Source organism: Mastigoproctus giganteus, chromosome 9, assembly GCF_048544385.1.
Source record: "Mastigoproctus giganteus isolate SK-2022 chromosome 9, ASM4854438v1, whole genome shotgun sequence".
Classification (NCBI taxonomy): domain Eukaryota; kingdom Metazoa; phylum Arthropoda; class Arachnida; order Uropygi; family Thelyphonidae; genus Mastigoproctus; species Mastigoproctus giganteus.
In genome coordinates this window covers 72835292-72855350 of record NC_143583.1, presented here as the reverse complement: position 1 = coordinate 72855350, position 20059 = coordinate 72835292, and the positions used below count along the sequence as shown (strand labels likewise).

General features: G+C 34.7%; 1 protein-coding gene across 4 annotated transcripts in view; it reads right to left on the bottom strand.

Moving 5' to 3' along the window:
- The window catches only part of LOC150080448 (kielin/chordin-like protein), a 1054752-nt gene that overhangs the window by 596140 nt on the left and 438553 nt on the right, over positions 1–20059 (bottom strand). For all 4 annotated transcript variants that reach the window (XR_016547392.1, XM_090381408.1, XM_090381409.1 and 1 more), the window contains 4 exons: positions 17034–17126; positions 10756–12598; positions 5277–5470; positions 43–122 (listed from right to left, as the gene is read on the bottom strand). Coding sequence is in view for 3 of the 4 variants with exons in the window: in XM_090381408.1 (XP_090237534.1) it covers positions 43–122; positions 5277–5470; positions 10756–12598; positions 17034–17126 (2210 nt within the window). In the remaining variant the exon portion in view is untranslated. The remainder of the gene's footprint in view (positions 1–42; positions 123–5276; positions 5471–10755; positions 12599–17033; positions 17127–20059) is intronic.

Sequence of the window (20059 nt, the reverse complement as noted above, 5' to 3'; positions counted from 1 at the left end):
AATGAGCATTAAAACTTTATAAATTAAAAAGAGTAAACTTACTTTACAAGTGCAAGTTTCACACTCACTTTCTTCCCATGCATCACCTTCTTGATGTATAGTACCATTAAGGTCTTTACAATCTGAGATATTAAATATTTTTAAATTAAATGTTAAATGAAATAGTAATAGAGCATCATATAATTTTTTTAAACAGAATGTTCTGATATTTAAAATGATGTGCATATAAGATCACTACAAGTATAGTGAATAGTTTTTTCCTTACTGAATATCAAATAATGGAACTGATGCAAGTTAAAATCAGAATTACATTATTGAAAGACACATGCTATTTGCCAAGTAATATAGTAAGCAATTTCAAGTCAGAATAGGTCACGATAGTCCTAACCCATTTTCCCTATAATCTATCAAAATATCTAGGAAATGTCATTTCAGCAAATCATAACTGAATGAATCACGGTAGCATATGTCACAATAAAAATATACATAAGCCACAAAAGATTTGGAGTTAAAATGTTATATATAAAAGATGTAGAATCACAGGCTGAAAAAAAAAAATGTGATTATTCATGAAACATATGGATATTAGTCCATATTATATATTTCTATACTGTATCCTGCACACAACTATAAAAGGAGAGATTACTTCACTTGTATCATCAATAGCTTAGATTTTTGCATGTCTTCTCCTACCAAAAAGGCAGATCATTTCACACAAGTTCTCTCAGCTTCTTCCCCAAATTGTGATGCAGTTCATGATTGCTATTCTTCAGCCTGACAATATTTTAACAATTATTTTATTTCCAAGCTCAAAGACCATATCATCGCCACACCTGTTGGGCTATCAATAATACTGTTTAAAAATGCTTGCCTACACTAGTGCTTACTGTTACTAATTTGTTCAATTTCTGCATTTCCTCTGGTGTTTATCCTAATGATTTCAGAAGTTCCCATTTAGTTCCTATTTTCAAAAATCATGGTGATAAATCTGATTCTTGTAACTACCAATCCATCTTGATTATTAATGCTTTAGCGAGGATCTTTGAAACTGCAATCTTCAAGAATTTGAGTGTGTGCATCCAACCTTTTCCACGAATCAATCCACGAATTCCAATTTGGGTTTATGCCTTGTAGATCAACTTGTTCCAATTTAGCCTTATTTTCATACTTCACGAGTGTGAATCTGGATAATTGTTATCCGATTGATTGTATAATCTTGAACAGTGGCAAAGCTTGTAACTCTGTTTACCCTAAAGCACTTCATTTTAAATTAATATCTTATAGAGCATTGCCCGTGTAATTCAGTTGTTAAACAACAGATTAATAAAGGCCTTCAACCCTCACTGTTTTTTTCTCTGGTGGAGTATTACAGGGCTCCCTTCTGGTCCCTCTACTGTTCATATATTTCAAGGATCTTACAATAGCACTCCTTAAAGTCCATGACCTTAAAATCTATAAGGTTATCAATTCAATCTCTGATGCTTATATTTTACAGTCTTGTCTCAAATTCATCTCATATGAGCTCAGTGAAAACAATACATCTTTAAATATAAGTAATTAAAGTGCAAGTTATGTTGGCTTTCACCCCAGATGTAAACTTAAACCTTTAATACTATAGAATTATCATGCTAATCGGGAAGAAGTTAGAGCTGTTGATCACTTAAGAAATCTTGGTCACCATACATCATAATCTTCATCTACTGTCTCATAAAAATAACATTATTCCAAAAGCTTTTTGGCTTCGTAGTCTCATTAAATGCACAAATTTGGCTCTTAATAGTGAGTTTGCTATTGTGACCCTTTTCAAGCAACTAGTTTTACCTGTCCTTGGCAATTTGTGTCATTATTCATTCCCAGAAATATCTTTCAAACCTACTCAAATGTATTCAAATCAAATTTATTCATTTCCTCTGTTTCAAGAAACACATTGAGTTTCATCCGAGAGATTACAACACTCTATGCAACGTGTTTCATTTTAATTCCTCTTAATTTATAATGTGACCGTCAGTCTTGCTCTTTAATTTAAAATTTTGTCTATAATGATTCTCCTGTTCTTCTAACTTTTATTTCTTAGCGTGTTCCTTGAGAAATTCCCATCATCAACACATGTTCTCCTTGGCTCTTCTTAAAACGAATTATTCATCTATGAGTCCAGTATTTCATAGTATGAAACTAATTAATTCTCAGAAGGTTGATATTTTTGTTCCCAAAAATTTGCTCAGGAAGCTGACTTTTGGTGTGCTAAAGTAAGCTTTCTTTCTTTTTTTTAATAGTTGTAAATAGTTACATACTATTGATTATTATACATTCATGTTAATTCTTATTTTGTATTTTTGCATACAGGTTAATTAGTGCTTAAGCGTTGCAATGTATGCATTATTCCAAATAAATAGAGTACTTGGGAAATTCCAAAGAGTGTAGCAAAGGTGGGGCAGCAATATTTTAACCAGACTTTATCAAACCCTGCTCAGATTTTTAATATGTATTATCAACTACATGGCAAGAAAATTGTCAATCTCACACGGCCAGCACATTCATAAGGCCTGAATTCCTCACACTATTCTATTTAATATTTTATCCACTTCGTTTGTCCATTCTTTCTAGGTAGGGTAGGCAAATGAACGCTAGGTGAAAGTTTATTCCAAGAATAAATTACACTCTGACTGAATCTAAATTTGTTCATTTATTTTGATATTGTCCTTTCTTAATTTAAATTAATTTCATCTTTGTGTGTGTGTGTGTGTGTGTGTGTGTGTGTGTGTGTGTGTGTGTGTGTGTGTGTGTGTGTGTGTGTGTGTGTGTGTGTGTGTGTCATCTGAGAAAGAGTGAAAATGCCATCGGCATTTAGTTTATTCAACTTCCTAACTAAAACCTTTCTAGTATGAATATCCTTTAGTGTCCCCAGCTAACGTTGTTCTTCTTTGTACCCTAAGCACCACATCTGTGTCCATTCTAAAATGAGATTTCCAAACCTACATACAATATTCTAGACATGGCTTAACCATTATTTATTCAATGGGATAATTATCCCCTTTGTACTACCCAAATGTACTACCTTACGTTTATCAATGTTAAACCTCAATTGCCATTTTTCAGCCCATCTTCCTAGTTTATATAGATGATCTTGATTTGGCATACCCTGATTAATATTTTCAATAACTCTGCATAACTTTATCTCATCAGCACACTTGAAATTGCTGCAGCAATATCATTAATAAATATTAAAAACAGTAAGGGGTCCAACGCTGAACCCTGTGGTATCCCACTCATAACAATACTCTCTTGCATCCTACCACTTAATCATCCCTTTATCCATGGTAGTACCTTACCCCTAATGCAAATTTGCTATTATTCGTTAGCCACTGAACTGGAATTATTTTCATGCTTAGATTTGCATGCTATGTGAAGTTGTAAAATTATTGCAGAAAATCAGGAGAATTGCAGTGTATTATAATACTTGTGTGGATAGCAACATCAAAAGCGGAAAATATGCATAAAATTGCATGGCAGACAACTACTGTAACTTGCATTCATTATTCTACTTCAAGCATTCTGACTTCAAGGATCACATACACACTTTGTGCTTCCAAATTGTAAAAGCAATTGTGTAAAGAAAACTTATGATTAGAAGTACTTTCAACTCATATTTGTTCTTAAATAAACACAAGTTTCTTAATCGACTGATGACCATATGAAATCATGTACAAGACATTGCCAACTTTGTACCATACATTCACTCTATACAATAACCTTCTCAATTTTTTAACAGAGAAACTGTGGTGAAAAAATTACTTGGAAAGCACTGTGATTACTTCAGAGTGAACAAAATAGTTTACAAGTGAAAGCTAGGGAAAAAAAAAGCAAAAAACAGAAGGAAGGTTGGTGCCAAAATAATCTCCACATCACCAACAATATGAACTAATTAAGTATATTCTCCTAAAAGAATATACCTAAGTAATACTGTAACACACAAACACCAACAAATTCTATTACAATAAGAAATATCTTTGGCAGTTAGGGTTCATTGTTGTTTTCTGTATTTATTAATGATATTGATGAAGGTATATCAGTCTTAATGTCTAAGTTTGCAGGTGATATGAAGGTTGGCAGGGTTGCTAATGACATTAATGATAGTATGTTATTTTATTTGGTTTAGGAGCATTAGCAACTAAGGCCATATTGCTCCGGGGATATGCAGTGATCATTCCTTGACCTTTCCACATCCTCTGTATTTGGTGGGCACGGGCTCAAACCCCGGTCTAATCAAGAAGCGTGTGCTATGCACTGCTGCTCCTGCCCACCTGGCTACAGAGGAGCCGATAGTATGCTATTGCAACTATCCAAAGAAGGGCTTCACCATTTCTCCCCATGAAAAGAAAAATGTATAATTATATATTTTGGTGCCTCTTCACATGCTTTGACTTAGGGTCTCGTTATATTTAAATCCAGTCCTGTACAGGGCTGGTCATTATTGTTATACACAAATGATAATGAAAAATCTTACATCAATGAAAAAAGAAAATTAAAGTTTACTTTTGCCTGTGAGCATGAGAGCATTCAGTCATCTACCTATTGCCACCTTTTGTCAAAATGTGTTCTTCTGATGGCTGCTCCACAAGATAAGCATAAGATTTTGTATTATCCAAGTATCAAGACAGACTGGAGATGTAAATTTTATCTTTGACATAGCTACCGAAACAAACAAGTGTAGCAGGCATTTCAATACTACTAGCACAGGGTGACTTCATTATTAGCCCAGAATTTGTAGTAAGACAAGAAAAACATAAAGTTTTCTATTTTTACTGATGCATGGTTTGTTGCCATTACATATACATTTGGCTGCAATATTCTTCTATAATGGTAAAGAATGTTTAAAATAAGATGGCAATTACTAGAGTAATCAGTAAGAGGGAAAAGGATATTAACAGAATAAACATACTTTTTTTTTTATTATCTTGTTTAAAATGGAAAAATTTTAAATATAGAGAGCATTCTTCATTAATGTTGAAACTACACATGTTGATTGTTGGTTATTTTACACACCCCATGTTCCTCAATTTTGGAAGTAATTTTACAGGGCCACCAATAAGCAGAAGAGACACGATAGTTTCATCAAGAAAATGTGACTTTTGGTAGTGCTTTTTGAAATTCCTTTAAAAAATTGAGTAACACAGAGTTGTGTAATAACCAACATGGTAAATTTTAATTTGTATTTTAAACTTTTTATTTTCAAAATTAATTTAAATATCCACTGCAACATTAAAAAACTTCTTTACACATGCTGAAGCAATTCACAGAATGCCCTGTTCTTTTATCATAGAATGTTTTGTCACACGATCCACATCCATAACTCCTACACTCAACAGTAGTATCATCTGTACAACTTGAAGTAGAACACGATTCAACAGAACAAGGAACTGGTGGGGCATGCAATTCACAATCAGAATAATAATGAAGCTGAAAACAAAATCTAAAAAAAAATAATAAAAAAAGTATATAGAAAGATGATAATAAATGAACTATTGATTTATTATATGCATGGAATTTTGAAATTAAAGCACGTAAAATATTTTTCAAAATATACCCATAAATGTTACTGTCCATTATAATATTACAGAATTTCGTTAAAATTAACATTGACCTTGATAAACTTTTTAAACTTCACCATGTTTAAATCTTAACTCTCTGCTTATTAGTCATATAGTCCATTATTAAATATAGTCTTGCAAATTATTTTCTAATCATGCACTCTCACTAATTTTACAATTTATATGTGCACACAAAAATATCACATAGAACAAGTGAATACATAAAATAAAGCTAGGATTTTTAAAATTGAGAATTATTTTTGTTAAATAATTAATAAGTAAAGACTATATATATATCACTGTTATATATATATATGATTATGAATAAGATATATTGCAGATGATACAAAGGTTGGCAGGGTTGTTAATGACAGTAAAGACAGCATGCTACTGCAACTGGATCTAGATAAGTTTGTCGAATGGGCTGAGAAGAGGCAACTGAAATTTAACATTGACAAATGCAAAGTACTGGATATGGGTAGCAGTAATCCAAGAGAAATGTACTAACTGTGTGGTACTACACTCAGGGAAGTGGAGAGTGAAAAAGACCTAGGGTAATTGTGCAGTCAGATATGAAGGTCGCTGAGCAGTGCAGATGGGCTGCCAGAATAGATCATGGAGTCTTGTCAATAATATATAGGAATTTTCTAGCAGAGAGAAGGAGGTTATGTTGTTATTTGGTTTTTAGGAGCATTAGCAACTAAGGCCATATTGCTCCGGGATATGCAGTGGTCATTCCCTGACCTTTCCGCATCCTCCGTATTTAGTGGTGACGAGCTCGAACCCCGGTCTAATCAAGAAGCGTGTGCTATGCACTGCTGCTCCTTCCCACCTAGCTGCGGAGGCACCATGAGAGACAAGGAGGTGGTTATCTCGTTGTACAAGACAATGGCTAGGCCACACCTTGAGTACTGTGTACAGGTATAGAGGCCTCATTTTAGGAAGGATGTAGAGTTGCTAGATGAGTACAAAGAAGGGCAACAAGATTGGTGAGGGGAACAAAGGGGTGCTCTTACCAAGAAAGGCTTAAGTTCTGCAAATTGCTGCACCTGGAGACTAGACACATGTGAGGTAATCTGATTGGGGTGTATAAGGCCTTGAATGGGTTGAGAAAGCTCAATGCTGATGGGATCCTTCCTCTTGCTCAGATTAAGAACCTGAGAGGGCATAGATTCAAATTGAGGAAAGATAGTTGAAGAATAGATGTGTGAAAATTTGCCTTTAGCCAGTGGGTATTGACTGATGGAACAGACTTCTGTCTCTTGTTGTGGAAGTTGATAGCTTAAATAAATTTAAGGCTGAGCTAGACAGGCATTTGGATGGGTGAAATTGGGGGGGTTTGGCTGATCCTGCATAAGCTTGCTTTCTTGCATCGTATTCCTCAGCTAATGCTAATATATAATACAGGCTGAGTATCCCTAATCCAAAATGCTTGGGGCTGGAAATGCTTTGGATTTTGGAATACATGGCATGGTGGAGTTGAAGTAAGGTGGAAATAAAATTTAGATTTCTTTTTTTGCAAAAAATTTCATTTTATTTACCAAAAAAAAAACACGGTCTGCTTCCAAAAGAATATAAATGCAACAAATAGTAATTCAAAATTCATATTTCATGCAAAAAAAAAAATTCCTTTTTATTTACCATCTTGAGAAGGAACATCACAAGTGGTTGAAGGACCAGGAACTGGGGCCTTCAGGGAAGTTCTTTTAGAACTTCTCTTTTATTTTATAAACTGACATTATTTCTTGTTCTGTTATTAAATGCATGCCACTCTAGTCCTTCGAGTTCATCACACTTTTTCACCATGTCATCTATAGGCATTTTTACTGCAGTGCTAAAAATGTCATCTTAATTGTCCCTTTTACCATAATCGCCTCTATTCCAAACCATTTCAGCTATTCACCATCAGTCATTGAATGAATAACTGGAGCCTCATTATCAATGTTAAAGACTTCCTCAATATTCACATTTTCCAGCTTACTGACAGACTCCGAAGGTACTGTTTTTGCATATCTATGGAGTTCAGACATCATCTTTTTCTCCAAATCATTAGCTTCTTTGTCATCTGATATTCTTCTTCTTCTGATATTGTTCTACATGAAAGACTGATGTACAAATTAGAGAGGGGGTGTGTTTGTATTATGAGTAATTAATGCTATGGATAATAGGATGGTTGAATAGTAGAAGACAGACCAGCACTCCTCTTCTTGGACTTATTATTTTTAATGGATACCCTGGTGTTACCCAAATCCATATGTGTGTTTGTGTCTGTAGAAGTGTTTGTTCACAGGACAATTTGCATGTGGTGCAGGCTGAAAAACCATGAATAACTCATGGGAGTGAGCCCTGCTTCTCCACCTCAAATCAACTAATTCCAGCCTTGATTGATGAGAAGAACTGGATGTGAGTTCCATCAATGGGACTTAAACTCAGTGCTCTCTAAACAAGTGGCAGATGGTGTGAAATCACTATACAGTCAGAGAGAACACTCATTGACTAATGTTATTATTGGGTCCTTCGTGGTTCAGTGTGCTGGATCCTTTATCATTTTCAATATCTATTAACAATATTGTTGGAGGCATATCGAGCTGTCTAAGCTGGAAAATGATACAAAAGTCAGTATAGTAGTTAATGACATTAATGAGGGTATGCTATTCCAACAAGACTATATTAGGTAGATGGGCAGAAAAGTGGCAGTTCAGCTTAAATATTAATAACTGTAAGGTGCTTCATCTTGGCAACAGTAATCCCAGAATAATATACCACACTCATTGTAGTGGAGAATGAAAAAAACCTAGAGGTACAATCAGACACAAAGTTCTTTGAGCAGTGAAAATGGATGACTAGAACAGCTAATTGAATTCTGATAATGACATACAGGAATTTTACCACCAGGGACAATGAGGTAAAGGTTATGTTTCATATTGTTTACTATTACAAGATTGTAAGCATCATTTCAGAAACAAGGTTATTTAGGGGACAGCTTAAATAAATTTAAAATAGGATTGTAATTATTAGAAAGGATGGGCAAATGAAGTGGGAGTGTTTTTTTCTCCGTGTGTGTGTGTGTGTGTGTGTGTGTGTGTGTGTGTGTGTGTGTGTGTGTGTGTGTGTGTGTGTGTGTGTGTGTGTGTGTGTGTGATGCAGCTTGCTTCCTTGCATCATTTGCTACTGCTAACCACCATTAACTAAGTGATTTAAATCCTGCTGGGTGCAGAAAAACCCCACACATATGAGAAGACAGCATATTCATCCTGCTTACATATAATTTTCAGTTCATACTGAAAATTATATTGATCACCAATAAAATTATATACTGGTGATCAATTAATTATTTTATTAATTTTTTTGTAATGTCATTTTATCAGGCAAAATCATATGCCTGGTCAAATGACATTACAAAAAATCACAAGCCTGAGCAAAATCACACTTTTTTAAATTCCCCCCCCCCTTATTTTTTATTCTTCACACTTTTAATGTATTAAAAAACGTTTTTATTCCATTCTTCTTGGATTAAAAGAAATATGGTTTGGGTATTTTTTGATTTAAAAATATGTCTTACTATCACAAAAGCTTTGTTTTCCACATGACATCACAACATCAGAGACATATGAGTAAATCAGCAGAAAAAAATTTCAGGAATAGCATAACCTATATACAATAATTTATATTACATAAGACAGGCCAACAACATTCTTGTTGTGGTTTTTCCCATTTTCAAATTAATGAAAACAAAATATATGAATTAAATTTTCAATATTAAACAAAGAATAGTGAGGGACTACTTATAGGTTTCCAAGAAAATTACCCTTGGAAGCCTAATAAGTTAGAACAAGGGTGTTAAATGGTTTAACATCTTAACCCTTGGTAAAGCACATGGTGTTAAATGGTTTACCATCTTAATCTTAGTTAAGCATATGGTGTTAAACGGTTAAATGGTTTACTTCTTTATACAGTATTCTATATTATATACGACAGGCCAACAATATTTTTTTTTTTTTTAGATTTATCCTGTTTTCAAATTAATGAAAACAAAAAAATTAAATAAAAAATTGAAAAGACAACATATATTAGAGGGTTCTTGTAGAAAATAGCATAAATGTAGATTGTGATGGTCCAGATAAGACAACCAGCAGAGCATAAAGTAAAAAGAATTCTGGCAATATAATACAAAAACAACAGAGAGGTTAACCAAAGGGGACATAGTGGGCAGTAGAATCACAAAGAAAATGACTGTTAGCATTATATTGGAAAGAAGGAAGGGAGAAATTTGAAGGGTAGATATGACACAGCATCTGAGCCAAGCTTACCGAGAATTTGTGTTAAAAGACAGAAAGAGATAGATGGCATGGACATTTAAACATTTCTCCCTTAGTGTGTAATAAGTACTAATGATGAATTGAAGTTATTTAAAGAAATATCTACTTTTTAGTACCTTCAATTTATATTTAATATCCTATCACAACAGAAACTTCCCCAACCACCACCAATTTGTGCTCAAACAATTTTAAAAAAGCAGTTATAGCTGACTAATGCAGAAGCAGTTAGCATTACTCGTATGGCATGAGCCAGACTACTGTCAGAATGATGATTTTGTTTTGACAATAAGCTGCTAATATGATATCAGATAAGAAATTATCATAATGCTGTCTTATATCCAGGGCTCTAGTTTTAAGGTCAGTTAATTTATTTTTAATGCTCCTTACATTCTGGGAATACGCTTTTCAGAAAAGTAAAGTTGATCTGGTTGTAAAGAAATTACAGAAGTGCAAGTTGAGATGGTTTGGACAGCAGAGAGTGGCATAAAAGAATTGTAGCAATAATATCAAAAATGAAGAAGGATAGTTGAGAAGAAGGCAACTAAGGAGAGTATATAGAGTCAAACCATAAATTTATGGGCTCTAAGTACAAACTTTTGTTTTCTCCCACTCCCCAAACAGCTTTTCATTGCTGAGTTTTTCTTAGAACATTTTTTAAAAAATAATATATTAATCAAAAATAAACAGTGTGAAATAGAACTGTATAACACCATCTAAATAAAAATAAAAATTCAAAGTGACTTTGTACAGTCACAAAGTCTTTCAAAAACACTGATTTTACTTAGCAATAAAGATTCAATAATGATAGCAGAATAAGAGATTCTGTAAAATTAGTAAAATTATTTTACCTTTTATCTGGAGTAGGAGGCAACCATTCATTGTATATTGAATTCTTTGAATTAGCAAAATAATATCTGTTAACAGGGTGCTGAAACTGTAGAGTATGTTCAAAGTTACGAATTTTTGTGATTTGTTCACTACAAGTACACCAAAACATCTTAAGCCACCAGTCTGGAATAGGTGATACTTGAGGACAAATCCTTTCAATCCTTATTAATTTATCATCTGGTAAATTAGAAATTTTCTTAGTCACCCAGTTTCTAAATAAGGGATAAAATGGCCCATTGTTAAAAAAAGAACACCCATTAACATCAAAACCTTGTGCATTAAAGCCAAATGCATCATATCCATTAAAATTAAGTCCAAAGTTATTTAAACCATACTGGTTAAAACTATCAAAAGAAGATGGAATCTCATTTCCATCAATACAAAATGATTGTGAATTGCATCCATTTTTGTTAAATCCATAACGGTTATAACCATTTCTGTCATAACCAAACTGGTCATAATTGTCACGATTATAAAAATCTTGATTATATCCTTGCCTATTCCACCCCATGCTATCAAATCCACTGTTATGATAACCAGATTTATCAAAGCCTTCAATGTCATAATTTTTGAAATCAGTTCTATAGTTGGTATGAAAATCTGGTGTGATCATGTCCTGATTACCATTAATTTCATAAACATTACTCACTTGTGAAATATTGCATGGAACACTAACCGTTGGATCATGATATCCAATGCACAGTTGTAATTTACTTTCAAGGACATCATCTGGAGTTAGTCCAAAAGGAATCATTGGAATATACCTTAGCTCAGGAGGATATAGTTGAATGACAATATGTTCAGAATGCTGCCAATCATACCACAATTTATCAATAAAGGCATAATGGGTAAGAAATATGGGGTCATATGCACATTCAGGAGATGCCATGTGTCCACCCACAAACAAATGAAATAAGCTACTTACTGCTTCTAATTGAATTCTGAAGTCATCATAATTTTTTTCATTTAAAATGAACTGTAAATTAATTGCATCTGCAAGAAATATGGAAGAATTGAAGTGCCTCCTCAAGCATGGAGTCCAGTAAGGTGGATGATATTCTTTAAAAGGGTGATGCTTAACACAGTCTCCAAAGTCTGGATCACCATTACCACCAAAATAATTTGCTTGCCATATTACTGATGTTTCCAGAGCACCAACATCCATAGTCCAGTCATAGTACGGTATTGACACAGCACAGTCGTAGGTCTGAAGTTCCATTTCTATATACCGCAGAAAGAATCTATGCCATGGAAGAAACTGGGGAGTGCCACGTGCTTGAGCAACATGTTCGGAGTAGAAAACTGTAAAATTTTTCCATTTAGATGATTTTTCTGTAGGCTGGTGCAGTTTTCTTACCGCATGCTGAAAACGTTGCAATTCTTCAACTGTTAAATCCCTGATTTCTTTTCTTGAATACAGTGTACTGCAAGGACAATTCACTTTTCCAGATGTTTGACATTCACAATTGAGACATCCTAATTCAAATTTTGTTCCTAATTTATAAGATTTCTCTAAAAAATTACACCCACACATTTCTTCACACTGCACCTCCTCACAACGTTTTCCAAGTACAAAGGACACTACTTCTTGTTTTAAATTAGGATACTCGGATTCTACTTTTTGACAGTCAGCCAAGGACATTGCCCGACATGAATATTTCCAACCAGCACACAGTCCATAATAATCCCATCCTTCTTTGGTATATCCATGACAGTTGAAGCCAGCTCGATTATATCCTTCTTCATTATATCCCTCATTATCATAATCTATTATCCCATCATAATCTCCAAAAGCATTGTAACCTGCAAAAATCAAGATATAATATAATTAGTTAATACAGTATATTTAATTTTAATACATTCACTATTAGCAGAGCACTGTGACATACATATATATGGTACATTTGAAAAGTTTCCAGAATTAATATTTTTTAAAAAATTAGTAAATGTGCATACCTTTAAACATTTTATTCACAGTAGTATCCTTGAGTTATATGACATTTTTGTCAGCAACAGTAATGTTGTTGAAAACAATCCTCCAGGATGCCATTTTGCATCTTAAATTCACATAATGAAACAGGCCTACGCGCTCTGGATTCATTAAGAAATTTATTATAGTTGCACACAGAGCGTATACGCTCTGTGTGCAACTATAATAAATTTCTTAATCTTAAATTCACTTTTAGCACTTTCATCAAAACAGCTTGCACTTTGTCAGCATTTCAGAACCACCTTTCTACAATTGCTTTTCACTTGGAAAAATGAAAAAATCACAAAGTATGAGATACAAGACTGACAGAGCTGAGTGATTAGTGCAGAAGTGTAGTGGAATACTAGTCTGAGTTGACCATGGTTCAAGCCTACATGACTGCAAAATGTCATTAATGATTTCATTCATTATAAAAAATAATTAGTTTTAAACCATTCTGACCTGCTGGTAATGTTTAAGTAAAAAAAAAAAAAAAAAACATTTATTTTATTTTATCTGATGATTAAGGTGGATGTTCTAATCTCTAATTCCATCATAAGCTGGTTTTAAAAATTTTTTTTTTATGAAAGCTCTAAATACAAAAGGTATTAGAACCTATGGGTCCATAGTAAATAAGCATGGAAGGCTGTGAAGACAGAAGATACTTGTTGACATTACACCTGAATTTCTGTAGACTGTAATTTTCAGGAAATACATGTGAAGGTTGTTCCAGGAAGCAGAAAGGATAAAAGAGGAAGAGGAAAAGTTGGTTTAGTGAGCTTAGAACTGAACAGTGAAAGAATGCTGACTGGCTGTAGCACATGTTCAGAATGGTTTTGAAGATAGTGGCAGAATTACAGATGCCAAATCAGAAAGAAGAGTGCCAGTGGAACTATTTGCAGAAGAGACTATGCAAAAACTGAATGTCTATGAGAGAGAGGGAGCAGAGTAACTTTGTAAGAGATGGTTCATTAATTAACCTGAGTGTCCTCTTTTGAAGCCTGAGAGTTGTTCTGGGGGAGGGACACCACCCCAGATGTGGGAACAATGTTTGGTGGAAAGGCAAATTTGAGATTTGTACAGAGCAAGTAGTTGTTTAGAAAATAAGTAATGCTGAAAGTGTAAAAAAACAAAAAAAAAAAAACCACTTTTTTGAAGCAGAGGAAGCAATATTTGTGATGTGCTCATGCCAAGAGCAGCCATTATCAACCCACTGCAGGATGGAAGCCTCCTCAACAATTCATGCTGAGGGAAATGGACCATAATCTGCTACGCTGGTCCAGTGCAGGTTGGCAGATCAACCATATTTAGCAGTCAGGGGCTTGAATCCTGGTCTACTCAAAGAGCGTGTGCTACTGCACCCCCACTCCTGACCACTCAGCTATGGAGGCCTCCTTTTTTTACCTTTTTATGCCAAGAGAGAGTAGAAGTAATGGTAATCTCTAATAAAGATATGTGATCTTATCTAGAAATAATGATTGGTGAGGTACCGTTTAACAAAAAATGAACCTGTGTACAGATGTAGAATTATGCAACAAAATGTGGTTCCCTAAATCCAATTCTCTGATCTTTTGTTGTTGACCCATCTCAGACAATATGAAGCTCCTTAGTCATAATTCAGCATTCTGAATTGGATTCAGTATGAGTGATACCTTTTTAATCAAAACACTTCCATCAGTTTAATTTAGTTTGTGAACTACACAAAAAACAATCTCATCGATTATGATAATTTTATATAAAAATCCAAAATGTTTGTTTATTTTGTACTTCCTCTGTCAATTGCTGATGAACAGAGTATCAACAAATTCAATGCATTTTCAAATTCTCATCATTAATGTTTACGTGGCAACATCCAATTAAAATTCAATAACTTTCATCTTGATGTTTCAGTTCTATTTGCAAACAATTTGCATAATATCTGCAAATGCCAAATTCTGGAGTTGATTGAGTCATTGCTGAGTTTGAAGGATGATCACTTTATGAATAATCACTACCACTTTCACAGCCCTTTCATAACAGAAATACTTATATCACTCATAAACCTGACTGTTTCTTTGAATGCTCACCACATGTAACAATCAAAGCATTCAATAGCATACAAAATTTGGCATTAGTAGAGTGATCAATCACTAATATTTTACTATTACCACATGTGAAAACCAGAGTGTGACATCTTTTATGCTTACTGTGAACTGCAACTGCCAGTCACTTGTTGCTTTCACAATCACATCAGAATTTGCATACTGTTTGCAGATAAGGGATTAAAAAATCACATGGCATGTTTTGCGAACCTTTGATTTTTATATATATAAATCAAAATACATTTCAAATAAATATATATATATATATATATATATATTCTACTTATTCATTTTGTCTAAAAATTTGGCAATATATATTTGTATATATAGTACAACCTAAGAAGTAATGTAATTTTAAAGAAGCCACTTTTGGATTTTGAAAATAAAAGGTCATAAATATGTTATCAAAAGGCAAGGTAATCAAATAAATTAAATAAATATTAATTTACAAGAATAAATGTTACAAGCAAAGTGCTGGTAAAAAATACAGGGTCCAGTCACATTATTATGACCACCTACCTAGTATCCAATGCACCTTTCACAGCATGCACCACAGCCAGTCGCCGTGGGAGGGACTCAATAAGTTCGTGGAAGGTTGCTACAGGTATCTGTGACCATGCAGACTGCACTGAACCCCAGAGTTCCTGTAAATGGAGGATCCATCCATCTGATGTGTCGATCGAGGTGGTCCCATAGATTTTCAATTGGGTTTAAGATCTAGGGAAATTTGGTGGCCAAGGGAGTAGCTTGAAGGCTTCGTCGTACTCCTCAAACCACTCACTGACAATTCTGGTGACATGGCATGCTGCATTGTCTTGCTGATAGATACTACCGCCCCCAAGGAACACGGTCAACGTGTATGGGTGTACCCAATCGGCAACAATTGATAGGTAACCATTTGCATTCGGGGTGCCCTCCAGAGGTATCAGCAGACCCAAGCCTGCCATGAAAACATTACCCAGACCATAATGCCGCCCCCACCAGCCTGCCTTCTGCCAATTGTGTCCGGGTGTCTGTTCTCAGAGGTTTCATGCCTAATATGCCACAGTCCATCCACTCGGTGGAGCAGAAACCATGACTCATCAGAGAAGGCCATCTTTTGCCCAGTGCCGGTATTGCTGTGCAAACTGACAGCACTGTTTGTGATCAACGGCCGTCACCAAGCATTTGCTCCGGAGCCCAATGCACAACAGGGTTAGCTGCACTTTTTGTGTTGGAGTTTAGTTGCGCTTTCGGATTTCAGCAACAGTAGCGCACCAATCGGTCCTGACCAACCGTTTCATCCGACATTCGCCCCTGGGATCAATGGCGCATGGGGCTCCACAGTTGCCATGTTGGGTCATCAAAACCGTTCCATTCGTCCAGTCTTGATGCACTTTCGCCACTGCAGCACACGAGCATTTCACAAAGTCCGCTGTTTCAGAAATACTGGTATCCCTGGCCCAATAGCCTTTTTCTGGGTCTGATAGGTTGCGTGCTTTGCCCACGACAAAGGCTGTTACTGTGTTCACGGAATATGCTTGCAGTGTGTGAACTTGACACGTGCGCTGTATGATTCGCTAGGTGTGTGTCATGTCTGCATTGGGGGGGGTGGGGTCATAATATTATGACTGGACTCTGTATATGATCAGGACAAAAAACTGAAAATAAAAAATAGTAATAAAGTAAACATATTCTAGCTGATATGATAGTAAGTTAGTAAAATTACTCCTGCAGTTAAAAAAGAACATATAAAGTAATTTTTTTCTCATTTTATTTTCATCTACATTTAAGAAGTTTTCTTTCTAAATCCATCATTATCTTTTTTATTTAAACAGATTTAATAGGAAAGTTCATATCATTTCATGCATATTTTTTATATTTTATAAAAATATAAAATATTAATATATTTCATATTATTAATTTCATATTAATTAGATTATTAGAATATAATAATCTGATAATCTTTCTGTATTAATTAGAATAGGTGGAGTTGAAGATGAATAATCTGAGCTTGGTGTTACAAATATTGCACTTATTAAACTTAGAGAACTGAGATTTTAGAATAGGCAATTGGTTAAAATATGATTTAAAATAGAGCTTAAAGGCATTTATTTAGCATAAGTTAATACTTTTTACACCTCAGCATATAAAATATTTAGAAATATAGGTTGTCTTTAAAGGTAAGCAAATTTAATTAATTTTATACCTGACAAGTTGAAACCAGATGCTTGATGGTATCCTCGCCTGTTATAGCCATATCTGTCAATACCGAGTTTGTTATACCCATTCTGATCATAACCTATTTTAAAAATAAACTGCTTTCATGTAGTTGATCAACTTAAATATCATGCCACTTAAATAAATAAATAAGTACACTATCCTGATAAACTGACAATATTTCTTGTTCCATTATTAAATGCACGCCACTCTAGTCCTTCAACGAGTTCATCACACTTTTTCACCATGTCATCTATAGGCATTTTTACTGCAGTGCTAAAAATGTCATCTTCATCGTCTCTTTTACCATAATCGCCTTAATTCAAAATCATTTCAGCTATTCACCATCAGTCATTGAATGAATAACTGAAGCCCCATTGATCGTGATATATGTTTTGATTTTACTTTTGATACTGCAATGTATGTTAAAGTAACTAGTAAAGTCAATGTTAAAGAAACAATCACAGAGGTTGCAATGAATTCATTCTGGAAATTCACATCTATATTGTACAATCTTCAGCAAGTTTTTAATTTTCAAAATTTATTTAGATTTAATTAAATTTTTTTAAAAAATAGTGTTTAGTATATTCAGAAAGTGGAAACATTTTTAAATGAAATTGTAGCTTTTTTTTTTTTAAGAGAGAGAGAGAGAGAGAGAGAGAGAGAGAGAGAGAGAGAGAGAGAGAGAGAGAGTGTTTGAATTTATATTATTACTTGTCCTTTGCATGATGAAATGCAACTAAAACTGAAATGCAGCACCAAAGTAATTCATCTGATATGCTGCTAGAATGTCATCCTGATTAGCAATATTCAGTTGTACACTAGCAGTAATGGTATATAACATCAGGCTTAAGCTATCTTCGACCTATCTGGCTAGGTGGCCCTATCATTGGCTTAAGCCACTGGTAGGGCCATCTAGCCAGATAGGTTGAAGGATAGATGCTTTCTTATAGACGTACTGTTTCTGCTGCATGCCTCTTCTACAGATACTTCCATGGGCACTGTTCTTCTGAATTGGCTTCTATAATTCCCACTCTCTCTTTCAAAACAGTCCGAACACGTGCCGCCACCAGCCAACATCCATTTACTGTCCAACTTCAAACCCACAGAATCAACTTTTCATCTTTCTCATTTATTCATTCAACTGCCGTTTTCTGAAACAACCTTCCTTCATACGTATTTCCTAAAAATTACAATCTACAGAAGTTCAAGTCCAATGTCAACAAATATCTTCTTTTGTCTTCTCAACCTCCAACCCAAGCACGGTACTAAGTACTATAGGTTCTAATACCTCTCGTGTTTGGGGTTCACATAAAAAAAAAAAAAAAAAACGATAGGAGTGAGAAGAGGTGTAGTTCATCATCGAGGAGAAGGGCTAGCAACCTACACTTTAGAAGTGAAATTTAAAAAAAAAAATTAATTAAATCAAAGAAAATGAAAGGATAAAAAGTCAAATGATACTTTTCCTTCATCTCTCAACAGGTACAACCATTATTCCTGCTGTAAAACCTACAAAACACACCCCTATGATCACACCTCTTTGGAAGTCCATCAGATTCTGTTCCTTCCCCCATTGCCAGTGAATTATTATTAGGCCCTAATAGTGAACTTTTAGGGCCACATCACTTTGCAGAACTTTGCTGTACATATTATGTGCCATGTGATCTCTTTGATTTACACATTTTTGCATTGATTGTTAGGCTGCTCTTACGAAGAAAGGCTTAAGTTTTGCAGATTACAGTGTCTGGAGACTAGGCACCTGCAAGGTGATCTGATTGAGGTGTATAAAGCTTTGAATGGTTTGAGCATGCTCAATGCTGAGAGGATTCTTCCTCTTGCTCAGAATAATCACCTGAGAGGGCGTAAATTTAAATTGAGGAAAGACAGTTGTAAGATAGATGTGCAGAAGTTTGCCTTTAGCAAGTGGGTAGTTGATTGGTGGAACAGACTTCCATCTTTTGTCGTGGAAGTTGATAGCCTAAATAAATTTAAGGCTGAGCTGGACAGGTATTTGGAATGAACAGAGGGGGTGAAATGGGAGCGGTTTTTTTTTTTTTTTTTTTGGCTGATGCTGCATAAGCTTGCTTTCTTGCATCATAGGCCCCTATTAATGCTAATGCTAATGTGCAGCATAAAGAAGGAAAGGAGGGAAGGGAAGAGAAGAGAAACAACAAATATCAACCACCAGACTCCATGGGAACAGTGCAGCATACACTGGCCCTATTGTTAATTCCCATCTCTCATCATGACATAAAATAACAGCCTCCATAATAGGATGTATATGGGACCCAGCATTGCTATTAATGGTGGGACCTGCCACAGTTATATGGAGGGCTTTCAACCATTAAAGATAGTGAGAATCATGTAAACAGTCTAATATTTCAACATTGGGTTGCAGATTGTAATTGTAATTAAAATGCTGTTCACACCAATAATGCTCTGTGATGGCTGAGTTGGCAAAATCGGGCCAGTGAATCAGCCTCATTCTCATATATAGTGTTTGCATGCTTTTCATGTAATAGCACTGGTAGTGTTGAAACAATTTTTCACCTAAAATTGAACAAGCAGAAAGTGAGTATATGGAGAATTGGTTGGTTGTAACATTACATAACACTGTGGGAATTTTTGGCACATAAACTACTTTGGTCATAGTGCAACATTTCCCACAGTCTTTATTGTATATCATATATGTGCACATGTGTGTTTATGGACTGAGAGGCAAGTTGTGAGGGCTGAAAAATCCAGATAATTTGTGGAAAGGTTGTCCCTCTTCAAAAGATCAGCTAACCATAGCCTATACTGAAAAGAACTTTAAGAGTTTCTCCATTTCTGATGGGGTTTGAACTAAGATCTCTCCAAATGAATGACAAATGATTATACCCATTACTGTTGTGAAGAATACCAATAGTGTGGATACCAATTTGTGTCTATTTGTCTCCATTGAACAGGGAAATTCATATCTAATTTGTGGTCTCTTGCCGCATTATAGAAAGGAAAGGTAATGTACTCCTCAAT